Source organism: Cordyceps javanica, chromosome 5 (assembly GCF_051103115.1).
Source record: "Cordyceps javanica chromosome 5, complete sequence".
Classification (NCBI taxonomy): domain Eukaryota; kingdom Fungi; phylum Ascomycota; class Sordariomycetes; order Hypocreales; family Cordycipitaceae; genus Cordyceps; species Cordyceps javanica.
This window is the reverse complement of record NC_139299.1, coordinates 2380821-2396414: the sequence shown is the minus strand read 5'-3', so window position 1 is coordinate 2396414 and position 15594 is coordinate 2380821. Positions and strand designations below refer to the sequence as shown.

Here is a 15594-nt window from a genome sequence, read left to right as displayed (position 1 = left end):
CTCATGTGATAACGTGAGCCTCATAGCGTCATCGCAAAATCCTGTGTTGACGGAAATGCCTCCGCGGAGTTGTAGATAGAGGCTTTTAAGCCCCACGGATTTCCGCCTGATATACCTAGATATGTAAATACATCTACTACATTAGCATCAATAACAGAGTAAACAAGCATTTTAACTCACCAGGCTTGTAATAAATCCTTCTCGATTTGCTATCTGCCAGCCCCAGCTGCATCAATCTCTGGACGACACGACCAATGTCGACTTTATCCATAAAGTCATGAGTATAGATGCAGATAAGGCGCTCTTTTCGCGAATCTTCTTGTTCGGATCTCGGAGCAACTTTTGCCGCGATTCCGAGCTCATTACTGGCCGTCGCTTTGGCAACAATATCCCAAACCTCATTCACCTCCGAAACATCGCAAAAGAGCATCCACTTACGCGCAACAGTCAGCGGGGTTTCTCGTGGTGACAAAACTCGTCTCACCTTTCCTGAACGAACTTTCCCGACGTGCGCAAGGTGTAAAATGTCAAGTGTAGCTTGTGACCGCTCCCTATTTTTCTCCCTCTCAGTGGTGGAAGCCGCCTTGCCGAATTTCGGGAGTTCTCGAAGAAAGGCACCCAAAAGTTCAAGTCGCTCTCTGCCACCTTCGATAACAACATCTAACTTGGAGCCTTCTTGCTCAGGCCCCTCATCTTCGTTGCCTTGGCTCGTTTGGTTCAGACTTTTCGATTTTGAGACGCGCGGAATGTAGGGGTTGCAAATATATATCCATGGAGTCTCCAGAGTCTGCTCTGTCGAGGCAGGGGGGAGACGAGAAAGGAAATCGTCTACAGTCTCTGTAAGCTGCCAAGCATACGGAACCCCTGCGTAGGGGTTGTGCAACTCAGACGTCATATGAGTTGGGAGCATGCGCGGCCGCGGCCGCCCAGGCTGCTCCTGATGCTGCATCATCCACTTGTCGAAATCAAAAGCTTCAACGCGATGATTCAGGGCTTCCACTGTAAATTCATCACCTAGTTATAACAGTCAGAAACTGTCTGATAAAACAGAGTCGAGCGGCTTGCCGTAGAATGACGAATCATCAGATGCAGCCCGTCTGTGAGCCATTCGTTGTAGCACCTGAGAAGGAGAGCACCGAGTCAATAACAATACTGTATATGTAGCGAATATGGCAGTTCAAAGCTAGGGATGAATGACGAAGAAAGGGCTGAGCGAGCAGTATGCAAACGAGAGATAATGGAACGAGCTGGCGGGGAAATGGGGGGATCAACCCTGACAAGGATGACGCGCAGTGTTTACTGGCAGTTTGCACCCAAGCCGTAAGCTGAGAATCATATTAAGTCATCTATTTGAGCATGAAGAATTGGCACACACAAATTACTCCAACATGTTGCCATGAATAACTTCAACGCCTGTCAATGTCGGAATTCGTTAGCCGGCTGGAATTGATAAAAATATAGCGCGTTCATATTGAGGCGGCCCACAACCAAACAGCGTTGTCGAAATTTGCAGCAACCGCTTCATTTTTCCACATCTCATACAACTGATTGACAACTTTTGACTTTTTTCCTATCATGGACACTGCCCCTGTATTGCAGTCAATTCAGTCGCTAATACTGGACCTCCCCCCTAGCTGCCTGCAATTTTGCCGCAAATACCCCAACTACTTCGTGGTTGGGACCTACAACTTACAACGGGCGGAGGGAGGCGCTGAGGAGGCTGCGGAGGAGGCTGCTGAGGAGGCTGCTGAGGCCGAGGCCAATGCCGAAAGGAAGTCTCAAAATCGCAACGGCAGCCTCTTGGTATTCAATATCAGTGACGACCTGCCTCCCGAATTGTAAGTGGGCATTCTCCATCCCTACTGAATCTACCTCTTTTTAACCCGTCGGGAAAGATCATTGGTACATACAGTTTCGCAGCCTTCTGCTTTGCTAGATATTCGGTTCAATAATGAAGTCAAGGCGAATGGGGACATTCTAGCCGCTGTTTCCAGCACAGGAACGCTGGCAATTTTCCGATTAGAAGCCACCGACAAGTCTGCGCCGTTGAAACATTTAGCTACAAGCAGATGTGATGATCTCGGTGAGAATGTCCTCTATCTCCAATGCAAATGGCATCCAATACTACCCAATGTCTTGGTTGTTACAACGTCCGTAGGTGGTGCTCGCCTGCTCTACTTGGATGAGGGGTGGCAAATATTTCGGTATGCCGAAATCAACATTTCCAACTCTCTTGAGGCGTGGTCTATCGCACTCTCGCCTTCACCGTCACCTTCGGCATCTGAGCCTATCAATATTACCGCTTACTGTGGCGGAGATGACTCAATTCTTCGATACACATCTTGCAGTTGGCAGGCTGGTGACTTTTCCGCCCTACCAAAGGAGCAATACGCTCCCATGTCTATCAAAGGGAAGCATGGCGCCGGTGTAACAGCCATCTTACCTTTGGAGCTCAAAAGCGAGGGGGGGGGAAGGGTCGTCATAACCGGAAGCTATGATGACCATTTACGTGCGTTTATCATCCACGACTTACATGAGTCCCATGGTATGCGGCGGGTTGAGCAAGTTTTGGAGGAAAATCTTGAAGGTGGTGTTTGGAGACTAGATCTAATCAGCCAAAGCATGGACCAGGATGCAGTACACATAGTGCTTCTCGCATCCTGCATGCATGGAGGCGCTCGGGTTGTCGAGATACGCCGGAACGTCGGTGGATCATGGTCGCTACGAATCGTCGCAAGATTCGAGGATCACAAAAGCATGAATTACGCCAGCGACTTTGTTTTCAGTGGAGCGAAGAAAGTTATCTGTGTATCAAGCAGCTTTTACGACAAGCTGCTCTGCACATGGGAATGCAGTTTTGAGTAGGACGCAGCTTAGGGAGTGGTGATCTGCACAAACGATAGCATTGAACAATAAGATCATACAAATGCAGATTCTCCGCTTAGTACATGATTTCTGTATGCGAGATGCTTTTTGGATTCTGCTACTTGTTAGGGGCTGTCAGGTTCACTGCCAGATGCAGTGGCTACCTGGATACGTTGTCGTCGCAGCGGAATGAAATGCTCCTGATGGCCTGATTGACAGTCCAATACGACCAATGCCAAATCTCGTTAGGTGCGAGATCAGCGTTCTTGGTTTCTCCAGGCTGCGAGACTTGGGACCTGCATTACCGTGACAGGTCGCACGTGTGCATCGTGGTACGACTGGGCTGTAGACGGTCTTCAAGGGCAGCGCGCGGCAGCGGGGCTCTCCACCACCATCTCACCTCTTTGCCAGCCCAGCCTCCAATCGCTCTCGAAAGTTGCAGCTCTGTGTCGAAGCGTGGCATCTTTCAATTTTCCCGCGAACGCGTTTGCTTTGAACGTGCATCCTTACTGTAAGCGCCACGTATTTGCTTGCGACTGCTTGAATTTCAACATTCGACCGTCTGAGTGCCCACCCACGCCACCAAGAATCTGCGCGTTACTGCGTTTTCTCACACTCGCTTCGTCCTCCATGTCACCACGATAACACACCGCTTCACAAGTCACGCAGGAAGCTTCACTTCTTCCCCAACCTCGCCGCTGCACGACCTCAGTAACACGGATATACCGCATCTCACGTCGATCGCTCGCCCTGCGGCAAAACAACTATGGCTGCCAACGGCGCTGGCGCGTTGGGTGGCAGTGGCGGGGCTGCAGAACCCATGACCAAGATTCGGGAAGCCCTCGACGTTGTCCATAGCCCGTTCTCGAACAATAACGCAAGGCGCGATGCGCAAAACTTTCTCGAAGAAATCAAAAGCCATGACGAAGCACCGATGCAAGGCTACAACCTCGCCAGCGACAAAGCACAACCGCCTGTTGTGCGACATTACGCCCTTTCGCTCTTGGAGCACGCGATCCGTTACAAGTGGTCTGGATATAACGAAGAGCAGGCATTGACATTGAGAAACTGGGTTCTGGAACTCGCCCAGGGCGTTTCGCGTGGCGACCCTGCCTATCTTCGGAACAAGACGGCGCAGCTCTGGGTCGAAGTGGCGAAGCGCTGCTGGGGAAGTGAGTGGCTTGACATGGATGCGATGCTTGTCCAGCTCTGGGAGGTTCCCGACTCAGCAGTGCACAAGGAGCTCGTCATGTTCGTTCTCGAGACGTTGTCTGACGAGGTCTTCGCCGGCGATGATTCGGTGGTTGCAATGCGCGAGGGTGTCCTTAGTAAGGCATGCGTCGAAGTATTCACGCCAACCGCTGTGCTAGTTGAAGCATTCCCAAGTAGGCACCCTGGCCCTGACGTGCGGTCCGGTCATGATGGCTGGCTAAGCAGGCTTTCTATGCTCCTCGGCAGCTGCCTAGCGGCTTCCCCAGCAGATAACGACGAAGTTAAATCCTGCACAATCAAGGGGCTGTCTCTGATGCTCTCACTCATGCCCTGGGCAATTCCTAAAGCTATTGCCGCCGCGGGCTGTGTCAATTATATGTGTCAGGGGCTTTCTTCTACCGTACCAGAAATCCAAAAGGCCTCACTCGATGCTCTTCATGCACTCTACTGCCGGACCAATTTTACAGACGAGGAGTTTCTCGACCTCGTCGCCCCAATGTACAACCAATCCTCCGTCGAGCTATGCAAAAATCTGTACCAATGGGCCGCTGTCGACCCCAGCGACATCGATGACGATAAGTATCAGATTCTCAAGAAGTTATCAGAAATGCTGTCAAGCCTGGGTGACTATTTCGACCGCAAATTCAGTCGCATGCCAAGTGATGCTGCAAAGGAGAGTTTTCTTCAGCTTCTACTCCAAGTGGTCCAGAACCCAAGCTTGATGGTTTCCATTCCCGTCCTCGTATCATGGACGCGTCTCCTCAATCGAAAAGACATAGGCAATAGCGATGCTATGTCTCCTTTGATCGGCCCCTTGCTGGAGGTCTGCAGCTCCAGAATGGTTCGTTACGAAAACCTCCCTGAAGACAACGAAGACGCGACATTCCTCTTTCTACAAGAAGACACCGACACGTTGCCTGAACGACATGCATTTCTGGGCAACTATCGACGATATAGCTCCCAAGTAATTGAAGCTATCGCCCAGCTTAAGCTTGTGGATGCTGTATCTCACATTTTGGGCCGAACTGAGCATATTCTCCAGCATCTATATGATGGACAGCCAGCGTTTAACAGTGAGTTGATACAGCTTTATCGTGCTTTGGGAGAGACATACTGATCACACCAGAACAATCTTATACGAAACACTCTATGCCGGCCCTCATTGTTGACTCTCACTTCACAGTCATCGAATCTACGCTTAAAGGCTACATGAAGTGGCGAAGACATCACCAACAAAACTCTGTACGGACATCTTTGTCTCTTCTGAACCAGTACTGACTACTACAGGGTACCTCCGAAATTAGCGAATTGGAGAGTAATTTGGAGTCATGGTGCAATAAACTACTGGGGATGAGCTTCGAGGTGAGCATTCAGCCCCTGCTGTCGGAGTCAGCATTCCTAATGATGCATAGGATCCGATCGTCAGAAAGCGCACCTTGCAGTTGCTGGTCGTATTTTCCACAACGGCGCTGAACAAAAACGCCGGTTTCATGCTCAAAGTTCTTGAGCATATTTTAATGACCTGGCCCGCCCTCGAGCCAGATTATCGCGCATTCAACGACGCTATCAAAGATTTGCAAAGCGAGAGCATGGTTGAATTACAGAGACTCGCTTCTGAAATGCCTGACCATCTTCTGGTATGTTGCGGATAGGCATGTAGGGCGTTCACTGCTGATCAACAATGTCAGGGTGTCTTTGATCAGATTGAGACCCGGGTCAACGAGATGCTTTCTTCTGGTACGCTTGACGATAAACGGTCGCTTGCGTATCGAAGCTTTCTATTCCTGATAATGTATGTATAACCAACCATATTCTCATTAGTGCCAGTATTGACAAGACTCAGTCATCGGGCGCAAAGAGTTGATCTCCAGACTAAAATCAATAAATTGAGTGAGTTTATTGGTCCAGTCTTGGCGCAGTGGCAAACAGAGAGCCTCAAATCTGCTGTTGCATCTTATCCTGGCTTTTGCGAGCAGCTTGCTCTTAACAAGGCGCAGGATTACTTGGCTCGCAAACAGGCCGATAAAATCCAAGACTGGGGCTCTCATGAACTTGATGCCGAGGGTTTGTCCCTACAGAATGAGATGGAAGAGTGCATCAAGGTACGTTGGCGATTGTGGTTCAACTTTTATTCTGTATCTAACCGAATTGCAGGTCCTACCGTTGCGAGGGACCAAATCTTTCCTTGCTTTCTCAGTTGAGCGTCTAGACAAGTCTTCCCCTGCCTTCCAAGCTTCGTATGCGTTGTGGCAGGATGGCTTCTCCAGTCTTTTAGCTGATCTCTTGCAATTACTCAGGTACGTGAACTTTTCCCCTCCTTACCAGCCAGCCAGTCGAACTTCTTCAAAGATGCTGATTTTTGTATAGCTTTGCACATGCCACACATAATCCAGAAAACTGGACCGGTCTACCCAATGAGTCTCGCTCCATGGTCTCTCGCGTTCTGAGCGACAGATTCTGGCAGGCTGGAATCTCAGATGGCAGTAAAGACGATTTCTATGCAAGAGTAATAGACAAAAAGAACACTATGGAGGGACTGGCTTCAACAATCCGTGGGTCCGTTAGATTTGTCAGGGAGACGGCCTATGCAATTATATACTGCATGAGTCGGCTAGAACTGCAATTTTACGGCTTTGAAGGATTGCCTGGACCATTGGCAAATGCCCTTTTTGCTGACTCAACCTGGCTGTCGACTCATCAACAAAGCAATCTACTTAATTTGGTTAGATATTTGGTGGACGACTGCCCTGTTGACTACCGGGAGCGATTTTTACCGCCGTTGCTCTCGGCGTGCTTTAGACAAATGGATGCTAAAGTCAATGGCGAATGGGAAAAGATGGACGCACAGCAGAGTGTTGCAGCTGATGGCGAAGATGGGCTGAAGGAAGAAATGAAATCAGAAAGCATTCTACGCCAGGTGACTTATACTGGTGTAGTGATGATGGCGGACTTTTTGGATCCCACAAAACAAAGTAAGCTGGCTCGCTTCCCTTGTATTGGCGGTCAATAGCTAACAAGCAACCCAGATCCTCCAACATTGCAAGCCAGAGCCCAGAAGGCCAACGGCTCGGAATTACCGCCGACAACGGAATACTATCCCTCTCTGCGCCGATTCTGTTTGCTTCATCAAGAGATTGTCGAGCCTCTTCTAGTATTTTGTGCGCACGGAATACGAATGAGAGATACTAGGTGCTGCGGCATGGTCCTCCGACTACTAATTTCTCTGGTGCCCGAGTTCCAACCAAGCTCTGCGGCTAGAAAAACCCAGCCCGATGGCTCATTGGCTCACGCAGATCCCTCGCCCGTTCCCACGGAGATTGCATCTGCGATTCGAGAATATCTGTCGAGCGACGTGCTCCGGGCTTGCTTGACATCGTTCCACGAGCCATATTTCGTGGAGGTGCAAAAGGAATTAGCATCGCTCATCGCTGCGGTCTACGTGCACTATAGTCCAGCGACGATGACGCCACACAATCTCTTAACGTCGCTGCCTAACGTGGAGGCCGGCGAACTGGAGCTTCTGAAGCCCTACATGGCCAAGCCCGGGTCGCACAGCCGGCAACAGCGCGCCATCGTGCTAGAGCTGCTCCGGGATCTCAAGGGCGTCAGTGTGTCCGAGATGGGCAAGCTGGCCAAGAGCGCCGGCCTACAGAGCTCGGCGGGTGGACGCGTCAAGAGGGCTGGCGGACGGAGCAAAATGGCGCAGAGCTTCATGACAGAGCCCACGACACAGAGCAACGGAGCAACGCGAATGGATCAGGTGGCGGGGGGTAGGCGAAGCACGCCGGATGCTCTGGATGGCGTGTCCAATCTATTTAATGCCTAGAACGCTTTTTAGTTGTACACGAGGGTAAGACCCTAACATATACACACAATACCAGGTGAGATGAACAGTCATATACCCTTATAAGAGCTGAATGTCTACATCTGTGATGCTCTGGGAATATTCGCCGCCATGCGATATCTCAATTTTTCTCTTCGGCGTCGCACAGGGAAGGCGAGGCAAAATCACTTTGACGGCTCAGCGCGCTATGAGCACAGCTTCATCCCGTGTTTGCGTTTTCTTGTGTATTTCTAGGATAGTAGAAGAAATCTTTAGGCGTATTGCAAGATTCGAATGTTTGTTTTATCGATATCGAGGGGGCCGTTGCACAACGTGGTCACTGTTTCATTATACATCGGTCTTCGAGCCCGTGGCCAGCGACTGGGTACCACCAAACAAAGCGTGTGTATTAGCTAGCAAACATAGCACAAGGCATGGCAAAGACAGTCAATGTACATGGCAAGCTGAAAGATAAGAAGCAAAACTGTCGTCTAATCTAGCGAGGCACTGTGTCGCTAGCCACGTCGAGGTCACCAGGGGGGGGGGGGATACGGTGCAAAGCCTTGCGAGAATTTTCGTGCTAGGTCTGTGAGGTATCCACCGAGTACCGGTATGTACTCCATATGTGTGCGGTATAAGTACTGGTTTAAATGATCCCCTGTGCAATGACCAGGGGGGCTGACAAGACTGGTACTGAGTAGGCTTTGTGTACTGCTCTGGTGGATGGGATTGAGATGGAAGCCTGTCGCTCAAAATTATTAGTGCCGTGAGTTTGGTCAACTCCCTGTTACTATCGTCGTGTTGAGATGCTCGGTGAGTATGGTCAGGGCTCAGACGTGATGGCGTTCAGGAGAGTCCGCTAATGAGCACGGTTGATGGTGGGATTGTGTGGGTTGGGATGATTGTCAGATTATGCTTAAAAGTCGAGGCTGTCAGTTCGATGCCTTCTGGAGCGATAGAGATGGATCCGTATTTGCGCTGCGAAGAAGCCACTTTGAAGCCTCGTGTCCCATCTTTGTGAAAGGCAGAGCATTGCCAACAGCAATGATTCCAATAATCTTCGTGAAAACTGGTCACGAGCCAGTCGAGGTGTCCTCGGCACCTTTGTGAACTAAAGTCCATCACCAGACTAGCTAAAAACCCGGCGTTCTGGCAGCACGGCAATACACGGAGAGGCACAAAAAGACTGAATGCCTTGATAGAAAAGAGAGATGGTGCGCCCCAAGCCAAGAGTCCGGGTTTGCGATGGACTGTGCTAAGGTTGGCATTCTATCGCGGGGAAGCGCTGTTGTAATGGCCTGGTGAAGCGGTAGTGTCTGTTTGTTTGGGAACCCCCCTCCTGGTCCAATAACCAAGCTACCTTACCCAGCTAGGTTGCTAGGTAACAAGATGGCGCTGCAGGCTACCGGGCCGTTCCCGCAAGCACAGGGTTCGAGCCTGGAGGTGGGTGGGGCTTCCTGTAGAGTTGCATTCATCAGATAAGTTGCCATACCAAAAATAAATAGTTGGGGGCTCGCGTTCAAATCTTTAGCAAGTTGGTTAGATTTGAGAGTAATCAGTCTATTCTCAAGATTCTTTATTTCTTTGGCGTTTGAACAGAAGACTGATCCCGTTTGGGTGCGTCTCAGGAATCTCACGTCCAAGGATCATGCCTCGATCGCCAGAATGGTCTCTCAATACCAGTATGTGACCCCTGTGTGAATCGTTATTAATAGAAGTCGCGAGGGTGACCCTAGACTCAACCGGGTGACTGACATGTCCGCTCCGTCAAGTGCTTCATTCGTCACACCTAGTGTCATTGGTTAGGCTTGTTGGCAGCCAGCTAGTTATATCGCTCAGGTACTCGTCCTCCCAAGCTGCGTATATGGTGTAAAGAGTTTTCTACTCCAGGCTCGAATAGGAGATGACCACAGCTGATAAGCGGCCTTGCTGCGCTGGTGGTAAAGGGAGTTCGCTACGGATTAGATGGGCCGGCGGGGGGTGGAACATTACTGAGAACTGCTCAAGTGGCAGCCCTCGGTCCCACCGTCTCTAGTAGTATCTACTCAGTACTAGGTAGGTATATTTACATGGACAGGTGATAACTCGAATGCACAGCGTAGCGCGCAGTGAATGACATTTTCTCTGCATGAAGGCCACCTAAGGACAGTTGGTATAAAACATACAGAAAATAGAACCCAGCTCTTCTCTTCGGGCTGTATGAGATTCGTTGTACTTCTTCAATACTCTCAGTTACGGAGCAGATGACTGTGTCGCACAGCCTTGGTCGTGTGAGTACTTCTATTGCTCACCATGTACCCAGCTGCCAGTCCGTTTTTCACCTGACGTCTTATTCTGGGTCTGCACTACTTTGAATTGGTTCGCTGGCCTCATCAGCAACTGGCAGGAACCCCATCGGATAGGGCACATGGGCACCAAGACACCCCCACCCTCTCTCCCGGCCGCCAGCATTGTATGAAATACTGACCCACTGCCAGCTCAGACGAGTTCGCCAATCAACACTTCCCCTACCTACCCCAGTGCCTGCTTTCCAACTGTCGTTAGCTTACTGGGTAGGTACCTACCTTTACTAACTTCCATGACACCAGTTGGTACCTACTTAGGTAGGTACCTTGCATGTCTAGGTAGGTAGGTAGGTAGGTAGGCACTTAGATTGACTTGCCATATTGGATACAGGCTTTGCCAAAGCTCTCAGCCCGTCTGTTTCTGCGCTTCGCTCCTTGTGCTCATACAGCGTTTTCATCGCGTAGAGAAATGTGCTGACCCTAAGCTGGATCGTCTCCCCGTTTCCTTTAATATTCAGGAGACGTTTGAGTATTTGCCGCTATTACTGCCCATAGGCAATAGATCTGACGGTGGTTCCTCCTAACCTCGCCTCCAACGTTGTACGACGGTCCTCTATGCCCTCACTTCGTTTGCACAGTGCAACCACAAGCAGCAAACTTTTTGAACCGTCCCTCATACAAACTCTCATATCTGACATTGGATCTCTTCTTTCTTCTTCTTTTTTTTCTTTTCGTCTCGCGATTACCAATTCTCTACTTCATTCACCAGTAGTAGGAAACCGCAAACCGCGATTCACTCCAGCAAGCCTCTGTTTCTATTGACGCGAAAAATACGATTTGGTTTCGGATTTGACGGGTTTTCTAACATCCTATCTACCATTAGTTTCCTTTCGCACTGGTCCAGATCAGCGCCTATCGCCCGGCAATCGCCATATTTTCCTCTGCCCAGTTGGACTTTGCAGAATAAGACTCTTCATCGCCATCATCAACCGACATCATGGTCTACTCCGGACATCCTTCAAGGGGCTGTCAGATGTGTAGAACCAGGCGCATCAAGGTATGTCCATATAGAGTATGGGTACAGGGCGACGAGTGTGTCCCTTTGCACCAGGCTGCCTAACTTCTCGCTTTCTTTACAGTAATGACTCTAACAAACGTGGTTAGTGCGACGAGACAAAGCCTACATGCAACCAATGTGCTAAATCTCGAAGAATATGCCCTGGATACAAGGACGAATTTGATCTAGTCTTTCGAAACGAGACGGAGGCAACCGAGCGAAGGGCTCGCAAAGCCAATAACAAGGCACTGGCGCTGAAGACAGGAAAGGTACCCTCCAAAAGGGCACCATATGTAAAGCCACCGGCCAGGACTGCTACTTGTATCTCGTCAAGCCCGACCCCACCGCCAACTCAGTCCATCGATGAACGAACTGCCCATCACTTCGTCTCTAACTACGTCTTGATTCCACCACAGGGAACCCAGCGAGGATATTTTGAGTTTGTTATACCACTAATCAAAGCCAAAAACCCCTCCCCTCATTTTAAGCTAGCTTTTGAAGCATGCGCGCTCGCCTACTTTAGCAACCGGGTGAAACATGCTGAACATCTGGAGAAGCAGGCTCTCCACAAATATGTAAAAGCTTTGGCAACCACCGGAAGAGCCATTCAAGACCCTTTCGAGTCCAAGCAAGATGGAACTATTGCAGCTGTTCTACTTCTCAGCCTGTTCGAAAATATAACTTCTCGTCATTTCGGCATGCTGGCGTGGAGCACTCACACGGAAGGTGCCATCCAGCTTGTCCAAAACCGTGGTCGAGACCAACTCAAGACAAAAGTTGGGCGAGATATTTTCGTTACAGTTCGTACTCAACAAGTAAGTACGCGCTCACAAGCCACCTCTCTTTATTAATGCCCTATTTGTATTGGTAGACGCTAACGAAAGAATTCAGATTATTCATTCTTTCAGCTCCGGTCAGCCCGCAGCGCGTAACGTCGATTTTTGGATCAAAGACGCAGTTAAAGACCCATTCGCAACTGACTTGCAGAGAATCACGCTGCAAATTAGTGAGCTGAAGACAGAAGCCAACAAACTCCTCGTTTCAGTGTATCACTCTCCCGAAAACGTCAAGATTGTGATGAATGTCGTACGAAAGTGCCAAATTATGGACCAAGAACTGCAGCAGTGGTCTCAAAACATCCCCGAAAACTACAAAGGCAAACCAGTGACATGGGTGAATGGCGTGTCAGATGGCGACTACTCCAAGGCAGAAGTCTTTCCGGGTCGCATCGATGCCTTTCAAGACCTCTGGGTCACGACAGTGTGGGTCACAATGCGATGTTCAAGACTTGTTCTTGCTTCCCTGATTGTCAGAGCTGTGGCATGGGTCTATTCCCCCATAGACTATCGGACTACTCCGGAATACACAACCTGGTCCAACATTTGCGCCGGCATCATTACGGACCTTTGTGCGGCTATTCCGTACCAATTAGGGTGGTTTAAATCGCGTCAGGAGCTTCTCGAGCGAACAGATCTCACCAGTTATTGCTGCGGTGACGAGGCGGTGGCAAAGGGGCTTTCTGGGTACTTTGTTACGTGGCCTCTAAGTTGCATCATCACACAAGACTATTCAACAGCTGGCCAAAGAGCGTGGGCTAAGGGTAGACTCGAATATATTGCATCTGATCTCGGCGTTGGATACGCCAAGATGTTGACTCATGTCAACGTTCGAGTCCCTTCAATGCTCATCAAGCGAGACGCCATGGCTGCGAGCGGCTCTGTTGACACCTCTGCGATCGATTTCGAGAAAGTCCTATCAAACAGAATTGTGCCTCCTTCCAGGCATACTGTTGAATCCCCAGCTGGGCCGAGTCGAGAAAGAGTTGCAATACTTGAACAGCAACAAAGAGCAGCTATGGAAGCTGCCTTGGCAACTTATTACAGGTTCTCGGATGGCGGCGCCCACTAACGCTTGAAACGGGCTACCCCGTTGTTTTATTGAGGTGGCAAGGAAGATTCTGGGCTGCGTGATTGAGAAAAGTAGACGAGATGGGCCTGCGCAAAAGTGAGACCAATTCCCGGAAGAAGAGATTCGAACTTTTCAGCCTTTCACATCAAAGATCGGCGCAAGCTGGTGATTCTCGTAGTTTGGTTCGATAAGTCATCTCGTCCTTGATGAATTAAAATCTCTTATGTCTTTCAACTACCCGGGAAGCTCAAATGCGAATTTGGTGAAAGGATATGATAATGTGGGACGTGGCCACGAGCCTCCGCAATTCTGGTACGGAGAGCAGGACTATAGACAAGGACAAGTATCATAGGTGCCTATGAGAATGCGATGCAATGCGTCATGATTCTTGCATTCATTGATCCAACATGAAAGAAACAACTGGCTGGGAATCGCTTTCCTTGATGAACTGCACGTGGATAGGATATGACCAAGATGAGTAGCCTCGGTACTGGACTTTCCTGTGCTCCGCCATTGTAGTTTCGATCGAATCGAAATCTGATCATCGATTTCAGAGCGATGTCATTTCTAGAGAATTTTGTGAGCGAGTGACTCTGTTTCGTTCATTTGCGGTCTCGATTCGGGGTTGCAAGTCGTTCTCCTCGGTTATCTCTCTAATTGGTCTTTTTTCCGCTACAGAAGTCAAGGTTAGCGACAATTCCAGGGGGGAGATCAAGAGACAGGAGAACAAAAGCAGTAAGACTTCGGCTGAACTGTGTTGGCTTACTCTTGTGCTTGGCTAAGATTCCAAGCTTTTACGACATAGCTCTGGGTCTTGTCGACGTATTTCTCGTTCCTGATGTTCTTGACGCCGACGCGCATGCCGTCTTTTGTAAAGACTACATTCTTCTTGCCCATCTTTTGCGACGCCGTCTCGCCCATCTTGGTGACGCTGAGATAGACGTGGTAGAGGATAAAGCCGATGCCGCCGACGACGCTGAGCGCGACGATCAAAGGAAGGATCTGTCTATGGAACGCAGCGGATATGATGTGTTAGCGAGTCGCCCAGCTACTTGGTTTCGCGGGCTCTTTGAAGGAACTCCTGCGGTGGCCATCTGCTCCAGGCGTAATGCGCCCAAGAGAGGCGGGGGTGTCCCAGAGAGTTTGTACTGGTATCGCGGGGCGCGCCAGGGAGGAAGCGGAATGTGCAGTGCCAAAAACAGGACAGGGAAGATAGAGTTTTGGGTGAGGCAACGCGACGCGTGGTAACGGTGCAGCGGTGCAGCGGCTTACAAGAAAACGGAGAATTTGCCCATTTTGCTAAAGAATTTGGAATATGGTTTGGTGACTGAGCGCGATGCTTCGGGGAAAATGCGAGTATGAAGGAAGGGTAAAAGGAAGAGAAAGCCGGCGCAAAGTACAACGACAGTTGGAAAAACGATGCCAAGGGTGCTGCAACGACTAAGTACTGAGTACCTACCTACGTGTACGTACCTAGCTTGCCGCTTGGTGGGGGAACCTGCACATGCAAATGGGAGGCGCTAACTGAGGGGAGTTCGTACTTGCGCGGGCAACAGGGTAGGGTCAGGGGGTTCTCGCTGTGAGACGACGTGCGTTGGAGATGTATTCGAAAGCATGTCCCTAAGTATCCGTACATACTTTTAAGATGCAATGGAAGGCGAAACGATGATCTACTTCGGAGAGAAGGAGCGTGAGATGCAACATTGTATAAAGCATTCTCTCCGTTAACCACCTTGCACCGAAAATCCTCAGCCTTGGGAGAGGCGGCAGAGGCAAATTTATTTTTTTACAGCATAAACCCCTACCGAGCATTCTCCTCCCAGTGGATTTGGCGTGTATTAGGTACCCTCTCAGTGTTTGCAGCGGTGCAGCAAGAGCGAAAGTTAAGCAATTGTTTTCCTGCGTACCTTACAGAAGGTACCCGGTAGTAGGGTAGGCACAGACAGGTATAGTATCTGGGTGGCAGGGGTAAGCAGACGGGATGTGCCGCTATTACAGGGAGCAGCAGCCTCGCCGCCGCTGTGACTGGGTCCGCCTGTTTCTACTGGGTACTTCTCTGCTGGCTACCTACTAACCTACTGGGGTGCTGGGTTACCTCCGCAACTCCGGTGGGCAGTGTTTGGTGTGTCTGGGGGGAAGGGTCGTATCTGGCTTGCGCCCCCAAATAGCAAGGCGCAGCGACAGCTGCACCACTGGCCGCATGACTTATGCTAGCCGTACTCGGTGTTTGACGGGTTTGAAAGTTTGGGTTTACTACTAGGTAGGTAGATCCTGCCGAAAAGACGAATTGGATTTTCGCAAGAAGGTTGTTATATACAAACGCCCGGGATGTTAGTCGCTTGAATAGCAAACGAGCTCGACGGAAGTAATAACGATTATGAACATAAGCGTTTCTTAAATACAGAATTTTACACAGCGATAGGCATAAGCAAGTTCGTTCGGGG

The 15594-nt window shown here is 49.9% G+C and overlaps 4 protein-coding genes across 4 annotated transcripts; 3 read left to right on the top strand and 1 right to left on the bottom strand.

Annotated features, from left to right (window-relative positions):
• Nucleotides 1-1575: 1575 nt before the first annotated feature.
• V2A60_007957 (diphthamide synthase) lies at nt 1576-1842 on the top strand (the record flags this gene model as incomplete). Its single annotated transcript, XM_083259237.1, has 1 exon — nt 1576-1842. The coding sequence occupies one exon, from the start codon at nt 1576-1578 to the stop codon at nt 1840-1842; it is 267 nt and encodes an 88-aa protein (XP_083115363.1).
• A 1789-nt stretch (nt 1843-3631) lies between these two features.
• Nucleotides 3632-7903, top strand: V2A60_007956 (karyopherin MSN5; the record flags this gene model as incomplete). Its single annotated transcript, XM_083259236.1, has 10 exons — nt 3632-5150; nt 5204-5319; nt 5365-5439; nt 5490-5714; nt 5766-5869; nt 5921-6179; nt 6232-6374; nt 6445-6633; nt 6805-7049; nt 7104-7903. The coding sequence occupies 10 exons, from the start codon at nt 3632-3634 to the stop codon at nt 7901-7903; spliced, it is 3675 nt and encodes a 1224-aa protein (XP_083115362.1).
• Nucleotides 7904-11182: 3279 nt separating this feature from the next.
• On the top strand, nt 11183-13150 carry V2A60_007955 (uncharacterized protein; the record flags this gene model as incomplete). The annotated part of the gene is made up of 3 exons (XM_083259235.1): nt 11183-11242; nt 11731-12057; nt 12134-13150. The coding sequence occupies 3 exons, from the start codon at nt 11183-11185 to the stop codon at nt 13148-13150; spliced, it is 1404 nt and encodes a 467-aa protein (XP_083115361.1).
• A 653-nt stretch (nt 13151-13803) lies between these two features.
• Nucleotides 13804-14445, bottom strand: V2A60_007954 (uncharacterized protein; the record flags this gene model as incomplete). Its single annotated transcript, XM_083259234.1, has 3 exons — nt 13804-13822; nt 13917-14156; nt 14423-14445. The coding sequence occupies 3 exons, from the start codon at nt 14443-14445 to the stop codon at nt 13804-13806; spliced, it is 282 nt and encodes a 93-aa protein (XP_083115360.1).
• Nucleotides 14446-15594: the final 1149 nt, after the last annotated feature.